The 24,007-nt window shown below is 56.1% G+C and overlaps 1 protein-coding gene across 1 annotated transcript in view; it reads right to left on the bottom strand.

The window, feature by feature from the left end:
• Positions 1-23,553, bottom strand: part of SRRM3 (serine/arginine repetitive matrix 3) — a gene marked incomplete at both ends in the record, with an annotated part of 32,904 nt that extends 9,351 nt beyond the window's left edge. Inside the window, 10 exons of the mRNA XM_079719805.1 lie at positions 3,303-3,480; positions 3,829-3,933; positions 4,528-4,578; positions 6,448-6,483; positions 6,613-6,675; positions 7,134-7,163; positions 7,651-7,731; positions 7,834-7,962; positions 15,854-15,955; positions 23,321-23,553. Coding sequence (XP_079575931.1) covers positions 3,303-3,480; positions 3,829-3,933; positions 4,528-4,578; positions 6,448-6,483; positions 6,613-6,675; positions 7,134-7,163; positions 7,651-7,731; positions 7,834-7,962; positions 15,854-15,955; positions 23,321-23,553 — 1,008 coding nt within the window. The remainder of the gene's footprint in view (positions 1-3,302; positions 3,481-3,828; positions 3,934-4,527; positions 4,579-6,447; positions 6,484-6,612; positions 6,676-7,133; positions 7,164-7,650; positions 7,732-7,833; positions 7,963-15,853; positions 15,956-23,320) is intronic.
• Between the last annotated feature and the right edge of the window lie 454 nt (positions 23,554-24,007).

Here is a 24,007-nt window from a genome sequence, read left to right as displayed (position 1 = left end):
CTTCCGTCCCACGTTGTGTGACTTTGAGCTACTCCCTTTCTTCTCTGTGCCTCACTATTTATTTCCCTACACGTGTGTGAACTGTGAGGGCGCAGGGCTCCCTGGGTCTCTGAGGCAGCAATCGTGTAGAATCGGGAGAGTTGGGAGCGTGCCCTTGACATCTGGCGGGGTCCTCAGGGGGAACCTAGGAGCTGAGACAATCAGCAGCCACCTCCCACGTCCTCCTCCCCTTGCTCAGGGCTCCTGGAGTGTGTTTTCTATTGACAGCTCTCCCACATCTTGGGATCTACCTCTAAAAAGCTGTGTGACCTTGAGCTTGTCACTTGACCTCTCTGAGCCACAGACAGCAGTAAGCAGCAGAACGCAGAAATCCCTTTGGGGCTCAGCCCTGGCCTGGGATGGGACATCTACGAGATGTGTTGGGAGATAGCACCCCGCTGGCCTCAGTCTCAAGCCCAGGATGGGCTTTTTCTCTTGCCTGGGAATATCTGGCTTTGAAGCCCTCACCTGAGTTCAACTATATCAGGTGGCTTCAGCTCCCTCCTCTGGGGCCTCCCAAGGGTCTGAGACCTGGCAGGAAGGGGCTGAGCAGCCATCTTATTCTAGATGGAACTGAGGAAGCTCAGGGCTCTGGGAAGCAACCTGGGTGAACTGGGACAAGTCTCTCCCCTTCCCTGGGTCTCCCAGCTTCTCTCCAAGGTTCCTCATAGACTGAGACGCAGAAGCACCATCTGCACCACTTTTGTTAATTTAAAAGCTGAAGCAGTCCCAGCTCATGCCCCGGTGTTGAGGAGAGGGCTGGCTGCTGCCGAAGATTTGGCAGGAGCTATTGGTGTGGGAGTCGTGTTTTTAAAGTTATCTTCCCTTTTAAATTCTGATTACAAAGGAAAAAAAATATAGAGAGACATGTATATGACTAATGTTCACTTGAGATTCAAAAACCATCTCTGCATTAGGAGGAGAAGTTCCCACAGTAACACACACAAAAGCAAAATTCTAGAACAACATAGATGATAGAAAAACAAAAAACAGAGATACTTTGCATTTCTGTACGTTACAAAAGGGAAAAAAAAAGAAAAGAAAAGAAAGAAAAAAAAAGGGAAATACAAACAGAAACAAAATAACAGGAAAAGTTACATAAACTTCCCCACCCTCTTCCCTTCCGGCTAAACAAGAAATGGAATCACAATATTACCACGTTTCAAATGGGAGGCTAAAAAAAACAAACAAAAACATAGACGGGGTTAAAAAACGGTGAGCTTTTTCTTTTCCCATTTGTTTCTCTCTCTCTTTTTCTTTTTTTAATAGTAGCGTCCAAGAATACCACCCCACCCTCCAGTACTTTTTCCCAAAGACATTTTTGGTTAATGGCCAAGTCTGTGACCCCAGCCCCTATCTCACCTCCCTGGAATGAGAACTAGTCTCATTTTGCTCCTCAGAAAGGATCTGCAGGCCAAGAGGGGATCAGGTGAGGGTGAGAGGCCTGGGATGTTCTGAAGTCCCAGACCTCTTAGGGCCCAAAGGGTAAGGAGAGGATTTGGGGAGCATGCTTTGTGAGAAGAGTAACCAAGTGCTGTCTTCTAGAAAACTCCCAGGGCGATGCCTGGTTCCATTTTTTGGGAGGGAGACAAGATGGCTGCTGAGGCTTCCTCCCTGAGGCCAGAAGCTAGGCCGCCTTCCCTGGCTGCTCTCTCCTGCGGTTTACTTAGTCGCTAGGCCATTTTGTCTGTGCAGGCCCTGGGTCCTTGGGGGGTACTGCTCAGGCCTCCAGGGCAGAGGCGGGCTGTGGGGGGAGGGCCCTGATAGAGAGAACCTGCATTTCTGTGCCTCTCAGAGGATGTGGAGTTCCCACGAGAAGGTGTTTGGTGCTCTTCCGGCTCTGTGCCCATGGGGTTGGGGTCGGGGACGATGTCTTCTAGGTTTGCTCAGATTGGGCATCATCTCTGTGGCGTGTGGCACCAGTCCCTGTCCGAGCCACCCTCAGCTACCTCTGTGAGCCCTCTCCCGCTCCTAAGGCAGGTCCAGGGATATGGGAGGGATCCTCCGCATGTGGCCCAACGAGGTCCTTTGGAGCTAGGGTGCCTGGCACCCTGTCCAGGTGGGGCAGTCTCAAGACAGGTAATGTCGTTAAACAAAAACTGATCTTGAGACTCAGAGCTTTTTGTCAGCTGCCCTTGACTTTCCTCCCTGAGGCCTTGAGAGTAAGGGTGTTTGAGAAAAGAAAGGGAGTGAAAGGAAACAGCCAGAAATCAAAATGAAACTGACCAACACGTACATGTTTGCTGCTGAGACCTGAGGTCTGGGGAGGGGCAGACTCCCCCCTTCCTGCTGAGGCTCCTGGGGCAGACTGGAGGTCTGGGGGGGGGACCTGCAGGCCTGCTCACCCCCATTCCCCTGTGCCCATCCAGTGCCCCTGCCAGCACTGCAGTCCCCTCTCCCTGAGGGGACTCTACCCTGGACTCTAACACTGACAAAAGGGGATGTGGGCCTCCCCCGCCTCCGGGGCCTGGGAGAGCCTCCCACCCTGGCCCAGCTCATCTACCTGGGAAAGGCTCCTACGGCCACCACACCTGCCTGTGGGTCTCCAGGAGTTTATTCGCCTCCTGGGGGCGGGGGGACAGTATCTCTGAGGGAGCAGTGAGTGCGCTGGGAGATGCCTTAGGAAGGATGGGCCATGGGAAGTGGAGCCCACAGGTTTGAGACACCTGTCCAAGTGTGGGCAGTGCCCGGGAAGGGACAGATTTTCCTTGGAGCAGGGACTTTAGAAATGCAGCTCTGTGGCAGCAAGGGGACTGAGATGGGGGAGGGATCTGGGAGAGGGGCTATGAGGGGCTTGAGGGAGGGCGGGCTTTCCAGGGGGGTAAAGGACTTTGTGGGAAGAGGGAGGCTCAGGGCCCAAGTGATGCCCCAGGGAGGTCCTGACCTTGAATCCTGTTCCCGATTGCGACTCCTGCCAATGTCCATGCTCCCTCCCACCCCAATATGCCTGGGGGAAGGGAGGCAGGAGGCCTTGTTTCCTTTCCAGTTCTTTACCCAACTGGCTGAGCGCCCCTGTAGTCAACCTTCTCTGGCCTTCAGTTTGCCAAGGCCAAGGGTGCATGCGCCCCTCACCCTGACACCAGCATTCCTGGCCGCTCGGGTGCGGGGAGGGCGCCTGGGAGGGGGGAGCGGCCGGCCCCGCCCCCGTGACGCACTCACTGGCCCCTGCCCCGCGGCGACCCGGCCCGACCCAGCTCCGCCCCGACCCAGCTCGGCGCAGCCCGCGCGGCGCGGGAACCCTCTGCAAAGCCAAGCGTACGTACATCGAGCGAGCTGTGCGCCGAGCCGGGGCGGCCCCCGTGAGCTCCGCTCCGCTGCCTGCTGCCGCCGTTCTGCTGCGGTGACCCCCATCCGCTGCCGCCGGACGGGGAAGGAGACCGGCTCCCGCTGGACCGCTGGCTGCCCGTCTTCCGCCCGTCGTCTCGGTGCTTGGGACTCAGCCTACATGGGGGGAGCCGGCTTGGGACGCCCCGTGTGCAAGCGGCCGGTGCCAGGCTCGAAAGGTAGCCCTACCCCCACCCCCGTCCCCTCACTGCGCCGGGAAACCCTGGCATGGAGAGAGCAAAGCCCCAGCCCTCACACTGCCTCGGTTTCCATTCAGGGTCTGGGGCGCCATTGGGCATGGGCAGCAGCTCAGCCCTGGTAAATTTCTACCCGCTGCTGAGCTGCTGTCTGTCAGCCCCGCTCCCCAGCCCTGGGGATGGGGGAGTGTTTAAACTGCAGGTCCCCTCCCTCCAGCGGAAAGGAAGCTCAACCACACCTGAGCGCTCCCAGTGGCCCGGGGCCTACCTGCTGGGTGATCTGGAATCACTGTAACGGGAGGACAGTGAGGGACTGTGGGAGCTGCCGCTGCTGTGGCGATGGGACCTCCGGCCTGGGGACTCTGCATGTGGCCTGGGAAAGAAATCAGGCTGTACTCAAGTCCTGCCCTACCTCCCCAGGGGGGATCCCTGTGAAGGCCTGATGGAAGCCTCTGCTGACCTCCCTGCCCCCCGCTGCTGACCCCATAGTCTCCCCCCTAGCCCCCCACAATAGTCTCTTACAAAAATAGCCTCATACAAAAATAACACAAACCCTGCCCATGCTGGGCACAGAGCTAGTCCATGTGGTCATTTGTCAGAATTAGGAAAAAGCCATCCTTTTCTGTAGACAGTCCCAGCCCCCCAAGACCTCACTCGCCCCTCAGTTGGTGTTCTTGTGACTGGGATGTGGTAGGGGGGGGATGCAGGGGAGTCACAAGGACTGAACTTGAAAGGACCCTGGCCTGGGAGGCCACAGGTCTGGGTTCCAGTTCCAGCTCTGCCACCGACTCATGGGGGCTCTTGGCTTCCTCTCTGGGTCTGAATTTTTCCTTCTGGGCAGCGGGGACAACATGAGCTATCTTCAAGGGCCTGATTCTGTGATTCTAGAAGGCCAGGTTTTCTGGGGGGGGGGGGGGCGGAGAAGGGGAGTGGGCTGAGGGGCTGGAGAGGGGTGGAGGGTACTCACCTCTTCCTTTCTTTGTTCTTTTCTTTTCTTTTGCTCTTGGGGCTTCGAGATCTACAGAAAGCAGAGGCTACTGTGACAGCACAGCCTGAGCCCTGAGCTGGCTGGGGGAGGGCGGGGCCTTCGAGCTCTGGAGCTGGCTGTGTCCAGGTGTGGATCTGAGATGTGTTCCTCTCTTGTACCTGAGACTCCCTGGCTGGCGTGGGCTTGCCCACCCCACCCCACTGCTTTTGTCTCTTTTACTCTGCCAGGCCTTATTCCCTCCTTCTCCTCTAAGTCCTGGCCTGGATCACCTCCTGCCTGGGCCCCAACTGCTGTTCCCTCTGGCAGTGCCATAGGAGATGTGGCTATGGCCCCAGAAGGAGGGGTGACCTGCCCTTTCCTTCTGGCATTGGTCTTGGGATAGGCCCCTCTGATGAGTTGCCATGGTGGGGGTGGCCCCTCCACACCTCATTTGCGTCCCTGTGCCCCAGGTTCCCTCAGATGGGGCTCTCTAGGGTAGGGTCCAGGCCTCCTGCCTCTCTGTCCCCTCAGACTGTGGCCCAGCCTTAGGCCACTTCACCAGGGGTTTAGGAAAGAAATGCTTTCCCTTGGACATGATGATCTTCCTGCTTTGGGGTTGCTCAAACCCCATCTCATCTCATCCAGCTCTCTGGGGCAAGCCCCACAGCCCAGCTCCTTCTGCCTTTGACAAATGGACTGAGAAGTTTCTGATCAGGCTTCTAAGGTCTCACCCCTGTAGGTCTCTCAGCCTCACTCTCCCTGATGCCACCAGATTCCTGCTCAGTCCTTCTAGTCCTGAACAGATGCCTCCTTCTGACCAAAAAATGAGGTGATGCTAAGAAACACCAGAATGTGTTTCACACAAGAGCAGAGTTGGGTGGGGGGCAGGCCCAGGAGTCCAGAGGTTTGGGTTCTAGAACTCATGCTGCCTGCTTTGGGCCTCAGTCTCCCCCTCTGGAGCTGGTCTGGCCCTAGCTCACCTCTAGGTCTTTCCCAGGACTGATGGGAGCGGGACAGAGGATCTGTGCAAGCGGTTGGTGACCACTGGGGGGCAGTAGGGGCCCACACTGACCCTGAAGGACCGGAGGGGGCTACAAGGGGGAGAGACGGGAAATTGGAGGGACAGGAGGAGGTGTTTGTTTAGGCTCCTCCCCCACCTTGCAAGTGGCCGTGGGCAAATTCTCACTGTGGGAATGGGACCAGGGACTCTGCCCCTCCCCAGGGCTGCTGGGAGGGGGTCTGGCTCCAACGCCAACAGTGGGCATGTGACTGCCCCACATCGTCCTTTCCTCCATGCTGAGTTTTCTACTACTTTCCACACCCCTACCTCTGCCTGGGTTCCGGCCTTACACCTCCTCTCCCCTCTGCAATCCATCCTGAACAAGTCACTGTCCTGCTCAGAGCCCCCTGCTGGCTTCCAGCCCCACCTGAGTGGAGGCTTCATAGTCTGGCAGTCAGGCTTGTTAGGGGCTGATACCTGTCCCCCAGAAACTCCACCTGTAGGCATAGCCCGCTCACTGCGTCTCCTATCCACTGAGCCTTCCTAGCTCAAGAACGTCCTTCTGCCTCTCATGCCCTTTCCCTGCAAACTTGGGGTCCTGATGCTTCTGCCTTCCCAACTGGCACCTCCACGGCTGCACCCCTTGCACACTGGACCAGTATACTGTGTTGTCTGGAAATTCTTGGGGCCCCCAAGGCAAGGCTGACTCATGGGGCAAGCAAGGGTTGCAGCTGGCCTTCCTCCTCCGCCCCCACCCTCCAGTCCCCTGTCTGGCTCTGGGGAGGAGTCCCTGGAGTGGGAAGATGGAGCAGGACAGGACCCTCGCAACACCCCTCCCATCATGGCTTCCTCGGTCCCTGCGGGGGGGCCCTGGCCTCTGTCCACATCCTCCTGTCCCGCCTCCAAAGGGCGCCGCTCACCTGTGCCGTCTCTTCCTCCGGGACCCAGAATCAGACCTGTAGGGCCATAAAAGGGTTCTCTTGAGCATGCCTGGGGTGGCATGAGGATGGGATCTGCACAGCATTGGTCATGGCGGGGGTGGGGCGGCGGAAGTGAGAGGAGGCCCCAGGGGAGGCCGAGGGTACCTGTCTCGGCGGTGTTTCTTCACATTCTTCTTCCTCTTGCGCAGGGGTGAGGAGCTCCCACAGCTGCGGACACAGTGGTGGTGGTGGGGGTTCTAGTGAACTGGGGCCCTGGGATGAGGGGCGGTGGAAATGGCTGGGGAACCCCGGGCGCCTGGGGCCTCCAAGTTGGAAAGGGGATTCCAGGGCTTGAAGCCAACTGCCATTGTACAGAATGAACCGAGGCCCTGAGGGTCCACAAGGTCCCTAAGGGTAGTTGATGGAGCTGCCTGTATTGTCCCCTGTCACCTTTCCAGCCTTCTGGGCATTGTGAGGGAGGACTGTTTCAAACCCAAAGGTTAGAGGCTCCAATGATGGAATTTCTGGCCTCTGTGGGGAAAAGCTGGCATGTTGGCCCTGTCCAGAGTCCAGGCCCTGAGGTGGCAGGTCTCCAGCCTCTGGGGGATGGCCTTGGACTCTCTCCCACCCACAGACATCCTCTCCAGGCCCAGCCTGTCCATCGCTGACCCGCCTTCATTACTGACCTGCACTCGGAGTCCAGTCTCCTCTTTTTGCTGAGGGCCGGGGGAGAAAGAAGGGGAGACAGACAATTAGGCGGGGTTAGCTGGGGCCCCAGACATTGGCCAGGGTCTCACTTAGCACAGGGGAGAAGGCACATAGAGACGGGGAACCACAGATGACACCAGCCAAACCCCTCCTCCCCTGGCCACTCAAGCTGGTGGTGGAGGCAGGACCTCTGGGGAGGGTGCTGGGAGATGAAGAGCAGGTGGACCGAGGCAGGGGGGTCTGGGCCAGTGTGTCTAGTTCTTGGGCAGGTGAGTGCCAGTGATGGGGGTGGGTACTCAGTGGGGGGAGGGGCCTGGTGAAGGGGAGGGGCTCTTGGGGGGCAGCGCAGTGAGGGGGAGGGATTCAGTAAGGGCAGAGGGGTTCAGCGAGGGGCGGGGCCCACAGTGAGGCGTTGGCGCCTTGCCAGCAGAGGGATGGGCACCTGGGGGCCCCACCGTTCTCCTCCCGTCCCCGCTGGCCGGTGGCAGCTCTTACCGGCTTCTGCGGTGGCCGCCTTTCTTTTTCTTCTTCTTCTTGGGAGGGGGCGACGCCGAGCTGCTGGACCAGTGCTTGGTCCTGGGTGAGAAGGGGCGGGGGGTGGGGGTGGGGCAGAGGTGAGGGGGGAGGGGTGGCCCCATCGGCCCCCACCCCCCACCCCCCGCCAAGGCGGGCGCTGACCTGTACCCCCGGTGCCCTCGGTAGCAGGCGGCCGGGCAGTCGCAGTCCACCGGGCCGTCGTCCTCGTCGAAGGGCGCGTACTCCAGGTCCGGCTCGGTGCCCTCGATCAGCCGCGGGGTCTCCGCCACGCTGCCGGCGACAGGGACGCTCAGCACCCGCCACCGCGGCCCGGCCTTCCGGCTGCCCCTTTCTCCGCGCGGCGCACCGGGGCCTGGCCGGGCGGCAGGGTCGGAATGCTCCGGCACCCGGGTCTGGGGCCTCGACCTTTAGAGGGTCAGGCGGGGATCTGGGGAACCCGACCGGGAGCCTCCCTTACAGGGCCCCAGCCTCAACGATGCCATATTTTGCAAAAGAGAAAGAAGAGTACGGAGCCCTACCCCCTCACTTAGCCCTCCTCCTTCTAAGTTCTCACCCTCTGGGAGACCCCTCCTCCTTAGTGAGGCCCCTCCCCTCGCCGAGGCCCCTCCCGACACTGATTCTTTGTCCCTCAGTCCCGTTCAATGCGCCCCAGTCCCCCCCACTGAGCCCCCTCTTCCCTCGTTGAGCCCCTTTCACTGATCCTTGCAGCCTTAACCCCAGCGTCCTATTCCAGAGGCCCCGTCCCCTCCCCAGCTCCCCTTTTCCCTCACTGAGCCCCGCTTTCTCAGAGAGCCCCTTGCCCCTTTCTTAGCTGCCCCCTCTCTGATATCTGTCCGTCCTTAATCCCGCGGTCCCTGAGCCCCCTCCCCTGCCGGAGTGCCTCCTTCCAGCCCCTGCTGCATCTCTGAAATATTCATAGCCTCTCCTCGCCCTCCTCTCTGCAGCCTCCGGAGGCCTGGCGGCAATTCTCCCACTGCCAGGCTGTCATCAATCACTGCCCAGTGGCAGTCGGCACAGGCCTCTGCACTCTGCCCGCCCCCGATGCTCCCCATCCATCTTGCCGAGCTCTCCGCTTCACTCAGCAGGGACCGCGTCATCTTGTCCCTGCTACCGGCTTAGGAGCCCCCAGCCATCTTCTGCCACAGATGTTTGCTCCCTGCGGGCACTTGGAAGAGTGGAGATTTTTCCTAAAGGCCTCTGGGCTTAAGGCAAGAGCAGGAACTTTGAAGCTGCAGATGTGCCCTCATTATGTGCTGTCCCTGAGTCACTGTGTGACCCAGTGCCGGTCATGCTCCCTCTCTGAGCCTCTTCTCCAAGATGAGAACGCTAATTACGTTACAGCGTTGTTGGGACAGTTCACTGAGGTTCCAGATGCTGTGTAACTTTGTTTTTTATTGAACACGCCGGGAAATAACCCTCCAAAGGCCCAGCTCCAGGGTGATGCCCCCCCATCTTCCATTTTTCATTCCGTGCTGGCTTAGACAGTGCCCCTCCCAGATGGAGGCTCAGCCCTGGTTTCACCAGGCTCATCTTTTTCCTGCCCTGAGGGAGAGAGGCCAGGGCTTGGATGGCAGAGCATTAAAGACGTGACATAAGCTTTGGATTCACACAGACAGGTCTGAATTCAGGCATGACCACGCTCACTGAGCCTGCAGCTCCTTATCTATACAACGAGGGAAAGAATATCCCAGCTTTGAGGAGAGGATTAAGTAAGATTCTATGAAGCTCCTGACATGAGGCCTGGCCCGTGACTGTTGTCCTGCACACACGGTCACCATTGCTAGGTGGAGGGACCTCTGTCAGACACTCACACACCAACGTCTCCTCTTCCAGGGAGAAAAGCGGTTTTGACCCATGAAAGAGAAACAGAGCAAGGAAGGTAGATCACAGCTACAAGGTGAAAGAATTTTCAGGGACAAATCTCCAGCAGAGCACCCACTAAGAAGCTCTTTGAAGACTGAGTTTTGTATTTGAAAAAAAAAGAATGTAACCCATATCTGACAGGGTTAGCTAGCCTTGAGGCTCGTGTCAAGAATGTCATTTGGATCCCAAACACTATCCTGGCCCTGGCAGCCTAGAACTCACACAGGTGTGATGGGAGATGTTTCTGGGGTGATGGAGGCTCATGTCATTCCCCTGACCCTGCAGAACCAAACACCCGCACAGCCCTTCATTCAAACCTCTCTGCTCTTCCCGGTGCTCCTCTTCCTGAAGCCAGTGGCCTCCTACTTCCTGTCCCTGAAATCTCCAACTCCTGGGTCTGTCCCAGGTCCCATTGCCCCCACACAGCCCTCAGCCATACAAACGCCTGACACATAAAACGCAGTCTTTAGCAAAGCTGAAGGGCACCACAAACATCGTGTGGGTGAGCCAGTGGGAGGAGGGAGCTTCCGTTTATCCTAACACAAAAATGATGAAGGTTATTTACAAACTAAAACAGCTCAGTTTGGGCCCTGCCTTCTGCAGGAATCCTTCCTTGCCTCCTAATACCCGAGGCGGGTTAGCCACTGAATACAGGCCCTCGCTGGGCCCTCCTCATTCTGCTGGCTGCACCCCTAGAGACATCTTTCCTTTCTACCTCTGTCCCAGGGACAGAGCTCCCTCCCCTCTGCCCCATCCTCCCTCCCTGGGACCTTATCATTTGGCCTCTCTCACTTTCCAGTCCTTTCTGGGAGGTCGATCTTGTCTGCTGGGAGCACTGGAAGACAGGCGTGGGGAGACCCAGGCTCAGGGAGATGCACAAGGTTTCAGAACCTTCTGGTAAGACTTTTCCTGGCAGTTCCAGGGGTATAAATGGGCCTATGCTGAGGCCTCTCTTGCTAGTTTTATGCAGCTGGTACCATTATGTCCACTTTGCAGGCTCTCCCAGGGCTAGAACACTGGGTTCTCCTGTCCTGACCTTCCTGGCTGATAATATCACTAATAAGAATGTTCTCTAATGTTTAGATGGCTCTCCACAGTTCAAATCCCACTCAGAACCAATTCCTGATTTAGAGAAATTTGCACGCCCCCACTTCATAGATGAGAAAACTGAGGCCCAGAGAGGGAAAGGAACATGTCCTGTTTTGGGGGACCTTTGATTAAGAACGTAAGTTCACCTATGCAGTTGGCTTTGAGAATTCATGTGCAAACAGGATGGCCCTGGACTCTGCTGGCTGGGCTTCCCTGCTGTGGATGTTAGCTCAGCCGTCCCCTCCCTGCTCTGTAGACACAGTTGTGGGTGTGCGCACTGAATTCTAGATTTGTTTAGCGTTTCCTGCTCTTAAGTTCACATTTGTTAGTTAGTTTACTCCTCACCACGACGGTGGAATAGGCAGGGGAGGTGTTCTTCCCCTGTGACCGAACGAACTGAACCCCACAGAGCTGACCAAAGTAAGCCCAGCTGGAGTCCACTGCAGAGGGACCAAGGGCAAATCGAGGTTGAACCCAGCACCGCAGGGAACACCTGTTGGACAGGCTTCCCAGGAAGGGCTCCGACCCGGGAAGAGACTGCCAGTCACACGCTCTTCCCCCTGACAGCAGTTTCGCTAATTAACTGGTCCTGTTTCCCATTTGCCAGGAGCCTAATGGCCAATTGACAGATGAATGAATCCAGACAGAAGAGGAGGAGGATTCCAGGCAAAGGGGCTGCCCTCTCGGTTCACTCACTCAGCCTGTGTGCCAGGCCTGCCCGGGGCCGGGGGGAGGGGGCAGGGGTGGCAGGAACAAGGGCCTCTCCTGTAGCTCCTCATAGCACAGGGCAAAAATATGACAGGTGCATATGATACTAATCTAAGGCAGGTGCCGCCGTGCTGTTCTGAACACTTTACATGTATTTATCTCATTCAGTCATTTAATACTCAACAAGCCTCTGATGTGGGTATCATCATTGATATCCTCATAGCAAAAATATGAGGCATGGAGAGGTCACACTATGTATAAAATTAGACACATGGAAAAAAAAAAAACACTGGTGTTTGCTCATTGTTTTAGGAAGTGGCATATGAATATTGTTTTCCAGAAACCCTCTCTCCCTAACATTTTGTTATATTACATAACTATGAAAACAATTATTCTTTTTTTTAAAGTATCCGGAGTAAACTTTAATGGTTCTGTGCTCTTACAAACCAAGATGCAGTATAATCTTATGTCCATATATGGGATGTGCATTAATAGTGATGAAAACTATTCTTAAAGGTTGTCTATTAAAGTGAAAAAAAAGAACAAAGAACTGATAACAGACATAGAAGTAAAGAAAACATTGTATATATCCCAAAGAGGAGAAGATTTTACTTTTATCCCAGGAATAAAGTGGTTTTTAGAGGCAGCCTTGAATGATGGGGTATATTCGAACCCGTGCACAAGGGTGTTTCCGGCTGAGGGCCCAGGATGAGCAGAGGCGTGGAAGTGAGAACGTGCAGGATGTGGCTGCGAGCTGCCAGCAGGTCGGGCTGGCTACTGAGTGATACCGGGAGTGGGAAGCCAGGCTGGGTCTAGAGTGTGGAGAGCCTTGAGTGCCAGGCCAGGGAATCCAAATTTGATTGCCTGGAGGGTGGGGAACCACAGAAGTTTTCTGGGGCAAAATAGGACTCCCCACATGAATCAGTTTCCAGACAAAAGCATGTCCTCTCTCAGTGTCTCTGGGACCACACTCTCCATCACTTCTCTGCCAGATTAGAGTGCCAGCTGCCCCACTGTTCTTGTAGTTTTACCCATCTGATCCATCTGCCAAAGGAGAAAGCCCCTAAACACCTGTCTGACCACATCACACCTCTCAAAAGCCTTCCACTGGCTCCTACCATCTATGGGATCATACCCAGAACACCGCAGTATGATGTTCTGGGGTCCAGTGTGGAGAGGAGACTGGAGGAGACTACTCCATGATCTCAGACTTCCAGCCTCCAGAACAGTGAAAAATAAGGTTCTGTTGTAGATCAAGGCACCCAGTTCACGGTACTGTGTTATAGCAGCCCGAGGTGCTGCTCATCCAGTGGTGATGTGCGTCTTCTGTGTGCCAGCCACTAATCCTCACACTTACAGTCACTGTTTCAATTAATTTCCTCTACAATCCTTTGAGGATGGTACTAATATCTGCATTTGATAAATAAAGAACTGAAGGCCCACAGAAATCAAGGACCTACCCAAGTCACACAGCTGGGGTGTGGTGGAGCTGGGATACAGAGCTCAGGGGGTTAATATTGAACTTAGAGGTTAAGACAGGTGGGGTGTCTGATGCCAGAGCACACACTCCCCCTCCACTAGCCTGTACTCTGAACTAAGAACTGAAGACCTGGTCGGATGCCAGGTCCACAGGAAGGCATATGACCAGTCTGCTGCTAGCCCTCTGTCACCTCTCTGCCTCTGGCCTTGGTTTCAGCACCACAAACAACTCTTCCCAGCCTGGGAGTAATCCAGGCCGCCATCACTGCTGCAGTCACTGTTTGCAACGCTATTTTCACACCATTTTGGCTGCGTGAGCTAGAAGAAGGCTTCTGGTCTCAACCCTTCCCTGTGTAAAGGAGGAAACTGAGGCTTTGGGGGGATTGGGCAAACCGCACTGTTTTAGGCACCAGGGATACAGCAATAAACAAAACTGGTAACGAACTTGTCCTTAATGTCTTCTAATATTCTAGTAGGATTCCAGGACCCTGCCAAATCTATATTCCTCTCTGCTTCCAGAGCAGGAGTCCTCCTTGACTGTCAAGTCTTCCTGACACTGCCTCTTCTGAGGAACCCTTCCTGACCGACCACCCTAGCCTGTCTCTCTTCCCCCACCAAACACGCACAGAGCTTGAGACTAAATTGTTCAAGTGGCCACATTGTTTCTTCTTGTCCATGGCTGCCAGTAATTCCTGGTTTCAGGTTGGAGGTTTGTGTTTCCACCCAGGGAGCAGGGGCAGTCTTTCCCTCCCCCCACCCCCGCCCCCCTCATAGCACTGGCGCAGGGTTCAGCATATGGCACAGACCCTCAAGGACTTTCCTTCTGATGATGGACACTGTAACCTCTCCATGACATCCTTCCCAATGTGTCCCAGTTCTTAAATGCATCATTCATTCACTCATTCATTCATTCCAGGAAAGAGAAGATCAGGACTTCTGGAAAAGGCTTGGGAATCATCCACTAACAGGGGAGCGTTCCAGCTGGGGGATGGATGAGATTCCCCAGGAAGAAGAGGGAAGGAAGACCTGGGGGAGAGACCTGAGGACATGACAGATCCCCGGGGGGAGCCAACATCTGAGAAGTGGGCAGGAGTGAGAGAGGAGCAGAAGCCATCAGAGGGGTAGGCGGAAACTCACAAAGAACGGAATCTTGGAAGCCAGGGGGGTAAAGCAGGTTTCCACTGGGGAAGTACAGTGGTGGCATGTGCAGGCCTGCAGAGAAGCCCAGGCCATGCTAAGTAGGGCTCAGGCAGCCACAGCCCAAGCAGGTCACCGGAGTCATGGGGGCAAGAAGCCAGACCTCCATGGCTTAAGGAAGTGGAGACAACGTGTACCACATGCTCTGCAGAAATTTGGTGGAAAAAGGAGAGAAACGTGGGCTGGAAGCTGGAGGAGACAGCAGAATTGAGGAAACACAGGGAGTAGATTAAGAAGGAACCCTGGAGAGGGCAGGCAGGACGGCAGGTTTGGGCTGGAGGGGTGGGTATCGCTGGAAGGGCCCAGAGAAGGTGGCAGAGGTAGATTCCGGACGAGGCCTCCAGCCCTCACACTGGATGGAAGAGGAAAGGGTGGCTGATTTTCCAGAGGAGCCCTGGGGGGATTTGGGGGAACACAGGTCAGAAAGGCAGGACCTGGTGGGTTTGGAGGTCGTGCGGGCAGCGGTGGGAGAATCTGGTTGTCGGGAAGTTTGAGAAGGGAAGGGAGGGAGGGGCTCGTCCTACTTGGTGGTGGTGGGGACCTTCGGGCATCAGTGAGGTGGGCACAGCAGTTGCTGAGGGGTGCTGTGGGTTCTGGGAAGCTGGAGAGAAGGAGGTGGTGGTGGTATGACTTCTTCCCACCTGTGGGGAGGAGAGAGCAGGCCCACTGAGCCAGGCTCCCCCAGATCACCCATGAGCCCCCCACAAACCCGAGGCTGCCCTGACTATGCTCCTTTTTTTCTTTGTTCTTTTTGGCCGCGCTGTGAGACGTGGGATCTTAGTTCCCTGACCAGGGATCAAACCCGTGCCCCCTGCAGTGGAAGCATGGAGTCCTAAGCACTGGACCACCAGGGAAGTCCCCCTGACTCTGCTTCTGCTTCTACTCAAGCCAGAGAGGTGAGGTTGAGTGGGGTTAGGAGGGGAACCCCCCACCCCAGGATCCCCCAGCAATCTAGAATTTCTGCAGAAAGGGCTTCCCCACTGCCCATCGAGGTCCATCTACTCCTGCCACACTGTTTGCCCTCAAGACAACGGCAACAGGAAAATCGCTCAGAAGGTGCTGCTGTCGTTTTATTTTTGTGCCAGTAAAGGTGCACAGGGACTTAGGGACCCAGCAAGATGCCATCATCCAGCCATGCCTGGACACTTGCAGTCCCCGCCCTCCTAGAGCAGCTGCTCCATTTCATATGGTTTTGAGTGGTTGACAGTTCTCCTGTAATCTGAGACAACGTCTGCCTCCCTGTAACTTCCCTGTTTGAGCCAAAGCCCACCCGGGGGCCACAGCACCCCAGTGCTCCTCCTGTCCTGTGACAGCTGCAGAGATGTGACCGCTGCAGAGCCCATGCTCTCTGTACCTGATAAGCCTTTGGCTAAGCCAGCAATGGCATTTGGTGCGTTAGTTCTTATTTTCCAGAGTCTGTGCTTGCTCTGGAGGTCACTTCATAGGTGGTAGTAGTTGGGGCAGAGGGACTAGCCTGTCCGCCACTGACAACACTAGGGTGAGAACATTTCTCAAGTTCCTGATTCGCAGCCCAGGATTCCCTGAGCTAAGATCTGGGTTCCTCTCCTACCGCTGGGCGATAGATAGAACCCAGGGCCCAGGGAGAGGGCCTTGGAGATGCCCAGGTGCCCAGCGGCTCCCGCTCGTGCCCTGGGCCAGGCCAGAGCTTCCAGTGGGCAAGACCCATACCCCGTCCTCCTCCTCCTCTTTCTCCCCACTCCAGCCCCGACCAACTTAGGGATCCCTGGGAAAGGCCCCTCTGGCCCCCAGCTGCTGCCTGAGCCTTCACCCTCCCTGTGCCCTGCCCCACCCAGGCAGCACTCACACGTGGCCCCCAGGCCGGTCCTCCCTGGTGAGCATTCCCTCCTTCTCCATTAGCATCTGCCGGAAAGTCCTGACCTTCTGCCGGGTCTCCTCTTCTGAGTACCTGTGGGGCACAGGGAAGATGAGAACTGCTGTCTTGGCTTTGGTTTCCTCACCACCTGCCCGCCCCCCAGCCCATCCCCCCAGCCCTCAGTCATGTGGGCACTTTCCAGCTTGCAACGACCTGTCCAAGGTCACACCACCACCAAGATTCTCAGTGCTGGGGAAGCTCAAGGCCTACCCGTTTTGCACCAACTCAGCCAACCAATCAACTAAACAAACAAACTACCAGCCAAACAAACACATAAACTAAAGGAAGTGTTGCTCCCAGAAGTGGGGAGACCCACCAGGGGAGATGGTGGCCCTCCTCCTGGCCCTCCCCTACCCCAGGGCAGGCCTCCCTCCCACGTCCAGGCTGCAGTCACTCTCTGGAGACATTTTAGGGGACAAGTGAGACCCGTGGCCTTGACACATACATGGCCTTTTCTGCTTTCCTGGCCTCAAGGACCTCTGATCCTCACAATAGCCTGGGGAGATCCTCAGCACATCCCCGCCTCTGCAAGGTCTAGGCTGCCAGGTGGCTGGCCCAGGATCCCAGGGGTAGATCCATTGCTTCCCAGCTTGGGATGGCGGGTGGATGAAGTCTGGGCCTTGGATGGAAGCTCCCGACTTCCCTACTCCGCTCTCCCTCCCTCCCTGAGGCTAGGGACCAAAGCCCAGAATTATCTACCCCTCATCCTTGTTCCCACACCCTGGGCTTGGTTGTAACCTCTCTCACACCACCACTGTGACAGATGTCCATGCTGCTCCCGGGGTGGGGGCGTTCTGTGCTCACCCAGCCCCCAGCCCTGTGCCCAGCACACGCAGCTGTCCAGTGGAGGCTGCTGATTGAGTCTTGGGGTCCCAGGCTCCCACCCTCTCCCCTTCCTGGGCTGCAGGTCATTGTCCTGGACAGAAAATATGGTGACCAAATAGGAACCGGGGTCCCATCTTCTTTGTCATCTGACCATCCACCCTCTGTGCACACAGCAGGCCCAGCCCGGCCCACTCAGCCTGTCCATGAAAATGGTACGTTGTTCCCTCTCAGGGACCCCATCTCTTTTCTCCTTCTTTCCTCTCCTTCAGCAAGCATTTGGGATTGACCCCGCCTTTTTGGAGAGCAATTCTTTTTAAAAGGCTTAAAGAAAAATGAATAACAGCTTTTGACTCATAAATTAACTTCCAGGTTTGCTCTGGGAAGTAACCGTGGCTAAGTACAAAGATGTGACTCATGGCATGTTTACAGCAGGATGGATTCCCACCCCCCCACCAGGTTACGTGTCAACGTTTGTGTTTCCATAGCAAACTGAGCTTCCTGGTTCCTGGCAGGTGGTTCGTGTGCTAGTCATCATCCGTTGACTCCTCTGCAGCCTGCACTGGCCTGGGAGTTCCCTGAGGGCAGGGACCTTGTCTGTCTGAATTGCTGTTGTGTCCCCAGCACCTGGCACCTTGCCTGCCACACGTGGCATCCAAAACTGTTTGATAAATGAGTAGATGGTGATGGAGAGGATTGAAGAGGTCGAAGGTGGAATTTTCATTTTGGAAAGATGGCTCTGGTGGCCATGTGGCCGGAGGAGAGGGAGGCCAACCCTGGGCTACGGCAGGGGTTCAGGGGGGAGGTGCTGAGGTCAGAGCTAGAGAGTGGGCGTGAGGATGGAGGGGGAGAAGTGGATGAAATACCAACTGGTAGGGAGAATGGCTGGGACTCGGAACCGGTTGAATATGTCGGGGGGGTTAGGAGGGGAGCACTACCTACTTCTTAACCATGTGTCCCCTGAACCCCAGCTGGGGTGTCACCCTCTATAGGTTTGGGCACCTCTGCGGCCCACTATAGGGAGGATTTTTTTTCACCATTTTTTTTTTTTTTTTTTTTTTTTTTGTGGTACACGGGCCTCTCACTGTTGTGGCCTCTCCTGTTGCGGAGCACAGGCTCCGGACGCACAGGCTCAGCAGCCATGGCTCACGGGCCCAGCCGCTCCGCGGCATGTGGGATCTTCCCGGACCGGGGCACGAACCCGTGTCCCCTGCATCGGCAGGCGGACTCTCAACCACTGCGCCACCAGGGAAGCCCTTTTTTCACCATTTTAACCTTTTTTTTCTTTTCTTTTTTTTAATTGATGTATTGTTGATTTACAACATTGTGTTAGTTTCAGGTGTACAGCAAAGTGATTCAGTTATATATACACATATATATATTCTTTTTTCAGCTTCTTTTCCCTTATTTTCTTATTACAAAATATTGAGTAGAGTTCCCTGTGCTGTACAGCAGGTCCTTCTTGGTTATCTATTTTATATATAGTAGTGTGTATATGTTAATCCCAATCTCCTAATTTATCCCTCCCCATAGGGAGGATGGAGTCCAGCCTGGCAGGGGGAAGAGCCCGTCTCTTCCAACCCCCCACCGTTTCCGCAGGAGTGTGTGTGTCTCAGGTCCTGCTGTGCTGACACCACTGACCCAGCTTCACCAGCCCTGGGCCTTGGCTTGTAAGTGTCCACCTTGGTCCCTGTTTAGCATTCAGCCGGAGGTCCCTAGGCCTTGATTGCCGGGCAGGACAGAGCCCTCGGTCACCAGGCTCTGAAGGAGGGAACCCCTCCTGCTGTAAACATCACCTGAGTCACATCCTTGGTCCTTTTCTGAGCAGTGGAGGCTCAGAGGAACTGCTTCCATCTCACCTTCTCCTCAGGAGACCAGCTTGTCATTGTCACCAGCACAGAGAAAAACAGTACCGGCCCTTCAGCACTGCCGAGCCCCCAACTCAGAGACCCCTGGGAGGGAGACACCAGCTGGCTGGGCCATCGACAGGGGGCCTGGGACCTGGCAGGGTCGGGAAGGAGGTGGACCAAGAGCGAGGCTGGGCCAGACCCCCAGCTGTATGGGAGGGGCTTCAGGCCAGGGTCCAAGCCGCATGCCTGGGGATCTACAGAGCATGTGAAGGCTGGGAGGTGGGAGCGAAACCCAGGATTTCATGAAGACCTGGAGCAGGACGTGTGCAGGGACTTAGGGCTCATCCCAGAGCCGGCCGGTGTAAGGCGAGGTGACTAACGCCAGCACCTGCTGTTGGGGGGCCGCTGTTGCTGGACTGAACTGACTCAGGAGGACCCCTCTATGTGCCGGGGTTTCTTGCTGGGACCCAGGGAGGACATCTGGCTATTGGGCGAAGTGGTCTCAAGTGTGACCACCACCTGGAGTCTCCTCTCCCCTCACACCTCTCAGCTGAGGCCGCAGGCGTTACGAGGAGAGGCAGAAGAGCCAGGCCGTCCTGTTTTCGAATCCCAGCGCCCCCACTTTCTAGCTCTGTGACCTTGGACAAGTCCGCATACTTCTCTTAGCCTGAGCCTCTACATCTGTGAAACGGGATAGTAACCTGCCTTTCAAGGTCATCACAGGATTAAGGGAGATGATGCATATAGAGCACTTTGCGCAGTGCCTTGCACGTAGTAGGTGCTCCATAAATGGAGTTGATTGAGGATTATTTGTCCCAGAGCTGTGGGGACAAAGGGTCTAGTCGTCCCAGGCTCCCTGCTTTTTTCTACCCTAGACCCCTCCCAGGTCAGCGTGGTTCCGGGTCAGGAATCACCTGGACCTCTCCCCTCTGCTCTCCCAGGAGGCAAAGGCTGAGGAGCGGGAGACTGGTATCCAAATCATCCACTCCCTGCAGATGTGGCAGCACCTGCCAACTTAAGGCCACACAGGAGGCCTGGCTGGCTAAAAGTCAAGGGCTTGGACAGGGGAAGCGGGTAGGCAGGGCAAGGCTGCCTGTCTCAGCGCCGCAGCCTACTGGCTCCGCTGCTTCCCAAGCCGATCTGGCTCCCTCATTGCCACTTCACTCTTCGGGAAGGATGTGCCAAATTCATTTTTGCTTGGGGACTTCCTGGGTTGCCCTCCGGGGCTGGGGTGGGGGGAGGGGACAATGCATTTCTTTTTTTTTTTTAATTTGGCTGCGTCGGGTCTTCACTGCTGCACACGGGCTTTCTACAGTTGCGGCGAGCTGGAGCTACTCTAAGTTGCAGTGCACGGGCTTCTCATTGCCGTGGCTTCTTTTGTTGCAGAGCACGGGCTCTAGGTGCGTGGGCTTCAGTAGTTGTGGCGCGTGGGCTCAGTAGTTGTGGCTCATGGGCTGTAGAGAGCAGGCTCAGTAGTTGTGGCGCACAGGCTTAGTTGCTCCGCGGCATGTGGGATCTTCCTGGCCCAGGGCTCGAACCCGTGTCCCCTGCATTGGCAGGCGGACGCTTAACCACTACGCCACCAGGGAAGTCCCGACAATGCATTTTAAAAGAGGGTCCCAGCGTTGAAAATGTTTCATTCTACCTGTCTTTGCCCAGATCTGGCATTTCCTAGGTAATTACTTCCTCAGTCATTAATTTGATCTTCACCACAGTTCTGAGGCGGGTGGGTGGCCTTACTATTCCCATTTTACAGATGAGGAAACAGAACAGGGAGAAGGGAGGATTCAAAGCTCCAAACCCATCTAGGGGCAGAGCCGTGCTCTGTCCACCTCGAGCATCCTCATGGGAAGGGGCATGGGTAGGATGTGGGGGATGTCTGGGGCCGGAGCTGGAGCATCACGTCACAAAGGCTGGGGGCGCTGTCCCCACCCCCAAGGTGGTTGCCGGCTGCACGTGGAGGCTGCCCTGGAAGATGACTCTGAAGGCAGCGTCAATCACCAGTGAATTAGCCGCCATCCATCAATATTAAGGAAGGGATTTCTTTTTAACAGGGCCAAAGAGTGTGTGTTCCTGTGACTAGTGGGAATATTTGTCAAATGCCTGAGAAGCTGGTAAATAAATGCGAATGACCCAGCGTTTCTAGGAATGGATATTAATGGCTGGATTTTATAACAGAGCAAAGGTCTCTAGTGTTTGTGGAGCACTTTCTGGGGATTGGCTCCACGTGCGGGAGCCCTGCATGTCCCTTAGTCCACAGGACACTTGGAACGACTCCCCCCATCCTTTAAAAATTTTTTTTAAACTTTTTATTCTTATTTTTATTTATTTATTTATCCCCACCACCACCACCACCACCACCACCACCCGCCCCGGCTTGCGAGATCTTAGTTCCCCAAACAGGGATGGAAACCTGGGCCCTCAGCAGTGAAAGCGTGGAGTCCTAACCATTGGACGGCCAAGGAATTCCCAGAACAACTCCTTATTTAACAGGCCACTAGCTGTGACTTGCCCAAGGTCACAGGCCAGGGCTGGAAGCCCGGATTGCTGGGCTCCAGAGTGGCTGTGCCCTCTACCGACCGCGCAGCCGCTAAGAGATGGGGAGGAGAGGTGGATGGTAACTTGAGAGCTAGCTTTGTGGGAGACTCCAGTCTAAGGACCACTTGGAGTGAGAGCTTGGGTGGGGGAAGGGCCCCTGACAGAACAGCTGGAGGTCTGATGGGTGCTTCCTAGAGAGGCTTCCTAGAGAGGCGTAAGTCCTTGATGCCAGGGGACGGACACTAAGGACACGGCCAAATGCCGTCCCCCTCCACCTGAGGCTGCCCTCGTCGGATAATAAGCCTCCCAGTGCAGGGGGAGATTCAACCGGCGGAGTGGGGCCATTGGGGAGGGAAGGCCCCTGAAAGGTTGGGGCTCTGTGAGGGGGAGGCCTTTCCGAAGGGGAAGGTTCAGTGAAGAGGAAGGGATTTAGGAAGGGGGCGGGGCTTTGTGAGAGGGAGGGGGCGGGGCCCTGTGACGGGGAAGGGGCGGGGCTCTGGGAGGGGAAAGGGGTGTTTTCCTAGAATGAAGCACAAAAGGCTGGTTCTCTACTGTCCCAGTAATCCTGTTTCCCAGCCACGCCCACACTCCCTCCACTTCTCGAGTCTCCCAATTCAGCAGGATTTGCAGGTTTAATTAAGGTCTGGGACTTTCTCTGCAGGAGGATACTCCATTCCCCACCCGCTACTCCACCCTGCCCCTGGGGATCTCATTTCCTTGGCCACATCCGCAGCTCATCAAACCTGTTTTCATTGCCAGCTAGAAGCCTCCTTTCTGTTTGTCTTCAGCAGCCTTCCACCCATCCATCCCTCTCTGCAGGGACCCTCCCCACCCCGACCTGGTCCCCACCTGGAGGTGAACACCAAGTCCCCGTGCCCCTTTCTTTTCCTACAAGCGGCCCTGCCTGGCAGCCTTGGCCCTGCCTTCCTGAGGGCCTTGGGTGGTGGTGACCATCTCTGTCTGAGCCTTAGTGTCTTCTGGGCTCCAAAGGGACAGTGAGCCTTGTCTTGGCTGCCTCTTAGGGAGCCCAGGAGGCCTGGATGAACAGACAAAGACGTGGTTTGGAAGGACTGCTGGACACAGGCTGTCTGTCCCCATGTGGCTCCAGGCCCTAGTGCACTGGGCATTTCTGATTTCTCAGCTCACTGACAGTGCAAGCCTGATGGGCAGGCCCTGCTCCCCACTTTGACCCCCTCAACAGCCGGCCCAGTAGTTTCAAAGTACTCAGGGCAGATGCAAAAGGGAGGCTTGGGAATACCAGCTTTCCTTGGAGCTGCACAGATGGGAATGGCTTTGTTCTCTGTTTCTTTGCCTCCAGCTCCACGTGTGAGGGCTGTCCTGTCTCCACTGGATTTTCAGGGGGAGGTCCCTAAATCCTTACTGATTAATGCACAACCCCTCCTTCTCAGCCTGACGAACTCCTACGCATCCTTCAAGGCCCATTCAAATGTCTTCTCTCATAATCTCCCCTCTGAGCTCCTGAAGCACTTGACCCTCTCCTGTCCTGTCCTATAACCATGATTCTAATCTGTCTTATGGTGGAGTTGGTTGTTAACATGTTTGTTTCCCTTCTGAGATGGGGAAGGAATAGGGGTTGGAAGGATGGTCTTTGAGGAAGTGACTCCGATTCGGCTCTGGGGTCCAGCGTTGCCCAGCACAGTGCCTGGCACACTTGTGTGCCCCTGTGACTGGTTCGGAACTAGATAGGGTGAAACCTAAGCTTCTGGGTGTGGCTGTTGGGTGGGATTTCTTTGCTGAAACCACAGGCAGCCCTCACACATAGTAGGGGCCCACTGTGCTTTCTTGCCTGGCTGCAGCATCTGCTTGGCAGAGACCAGGCAGCTCGATCCACCCATTTTATAGAAGGGGAAACTGAGGCCTTGATTTATCATTGATGTTTACAGGCTTCTCTCCTGCACTGGGCTGGATATTTCTGGAAGGCATGGACTGTGTCTCCTTGGCTTCTGCGAATCTGAGCCCAGGTAAGAGCGTGACATAGAGCAGGAGTTCAAGATGGCTTATTGGTAGACTAAACTAATAAATGAATGAAAGTTCGGCTGGGCTTGCAATGGTTCAGATTCTGACCTTACAGGCTCCCGGGTCCCAACGCTGGCTCCGCCCCGGCACCGCCCTTGGTTCCCTCCACGCCCCCAGTGCCCCGCCCCGGCTCCGCCCCCTTCCGACTCACCCCTGCTCCTCCATCATCTCCTGCAGCTCCATGCACTTGAGCTCCACGCGCCGCTTGCGCTCGTGGTCCAGGATCTCGCGGTGCGCGCGCTTCACTAGGCCGGGCTCCGCGGCCCGCAGCTCCTCCTCCGCCCGCGGCCAGGCCCCCGACGAAGCGCCCGGCTGCGGAAAGCCGTTCGCCGCGTCGGGCGGGGACGGCATGCTGGCCGCCCCGTTGTTCACTGTGGACGACATGGTGGCTGCTCCCGGAGCTGCTGGCCTCGGCCCTGCAGGGTAGACACAGACACCCGGCGGGATGGTCACTTCTCGGCCACCTGCTAAGCTCCTCTCGGCGCGGGTTAATCCTGGAGATTTAAAGGACCACTCACGGCTCTAATCCGCTTCCCCTCATGCTGCAGAGCCGGGCTGGTGGCAGGTTTGCACCTTTGGGTCACACCCCAGGGCATGAGGGGGAATCGGACGGACACTGGGCTTTCCCCATCTGTAAGGTGCGTGGATTCAGGCCGGACTAGATGGCCTCTAAGGAACCTTCTCATCTCCAGGGACCTAGTACCACTCAGGACAACCCCCTCTGCCTTGTACCAATGCCTGGCCCCTGCCTGCCTGGCCCCTGCCTGCACGCCTGCTGGCAGCTCCCCGGGCAACCAAGTCGGTCTCTGGGAAAATGTGTTGGTTTTATTCTTGTTTT

Source organism: Hyperoodon ampullatus (assembly GCF_949752795.1).
Source record: "Hyperoodon ampullatus genome assembly, chromosome: 14".
Lineage (NCBI taxonomy): Eukaryota > Metazoa > Chordata > Mammalia > Artiodactyla > Ziphiidae > Hyperoodon > Hyperoodon ampullatus.
The sequence above is the reverse complement of the archived record's forward strand: the minus strand, read 5'-3'. Positions and strand labels throughout refer to the sequence as shown.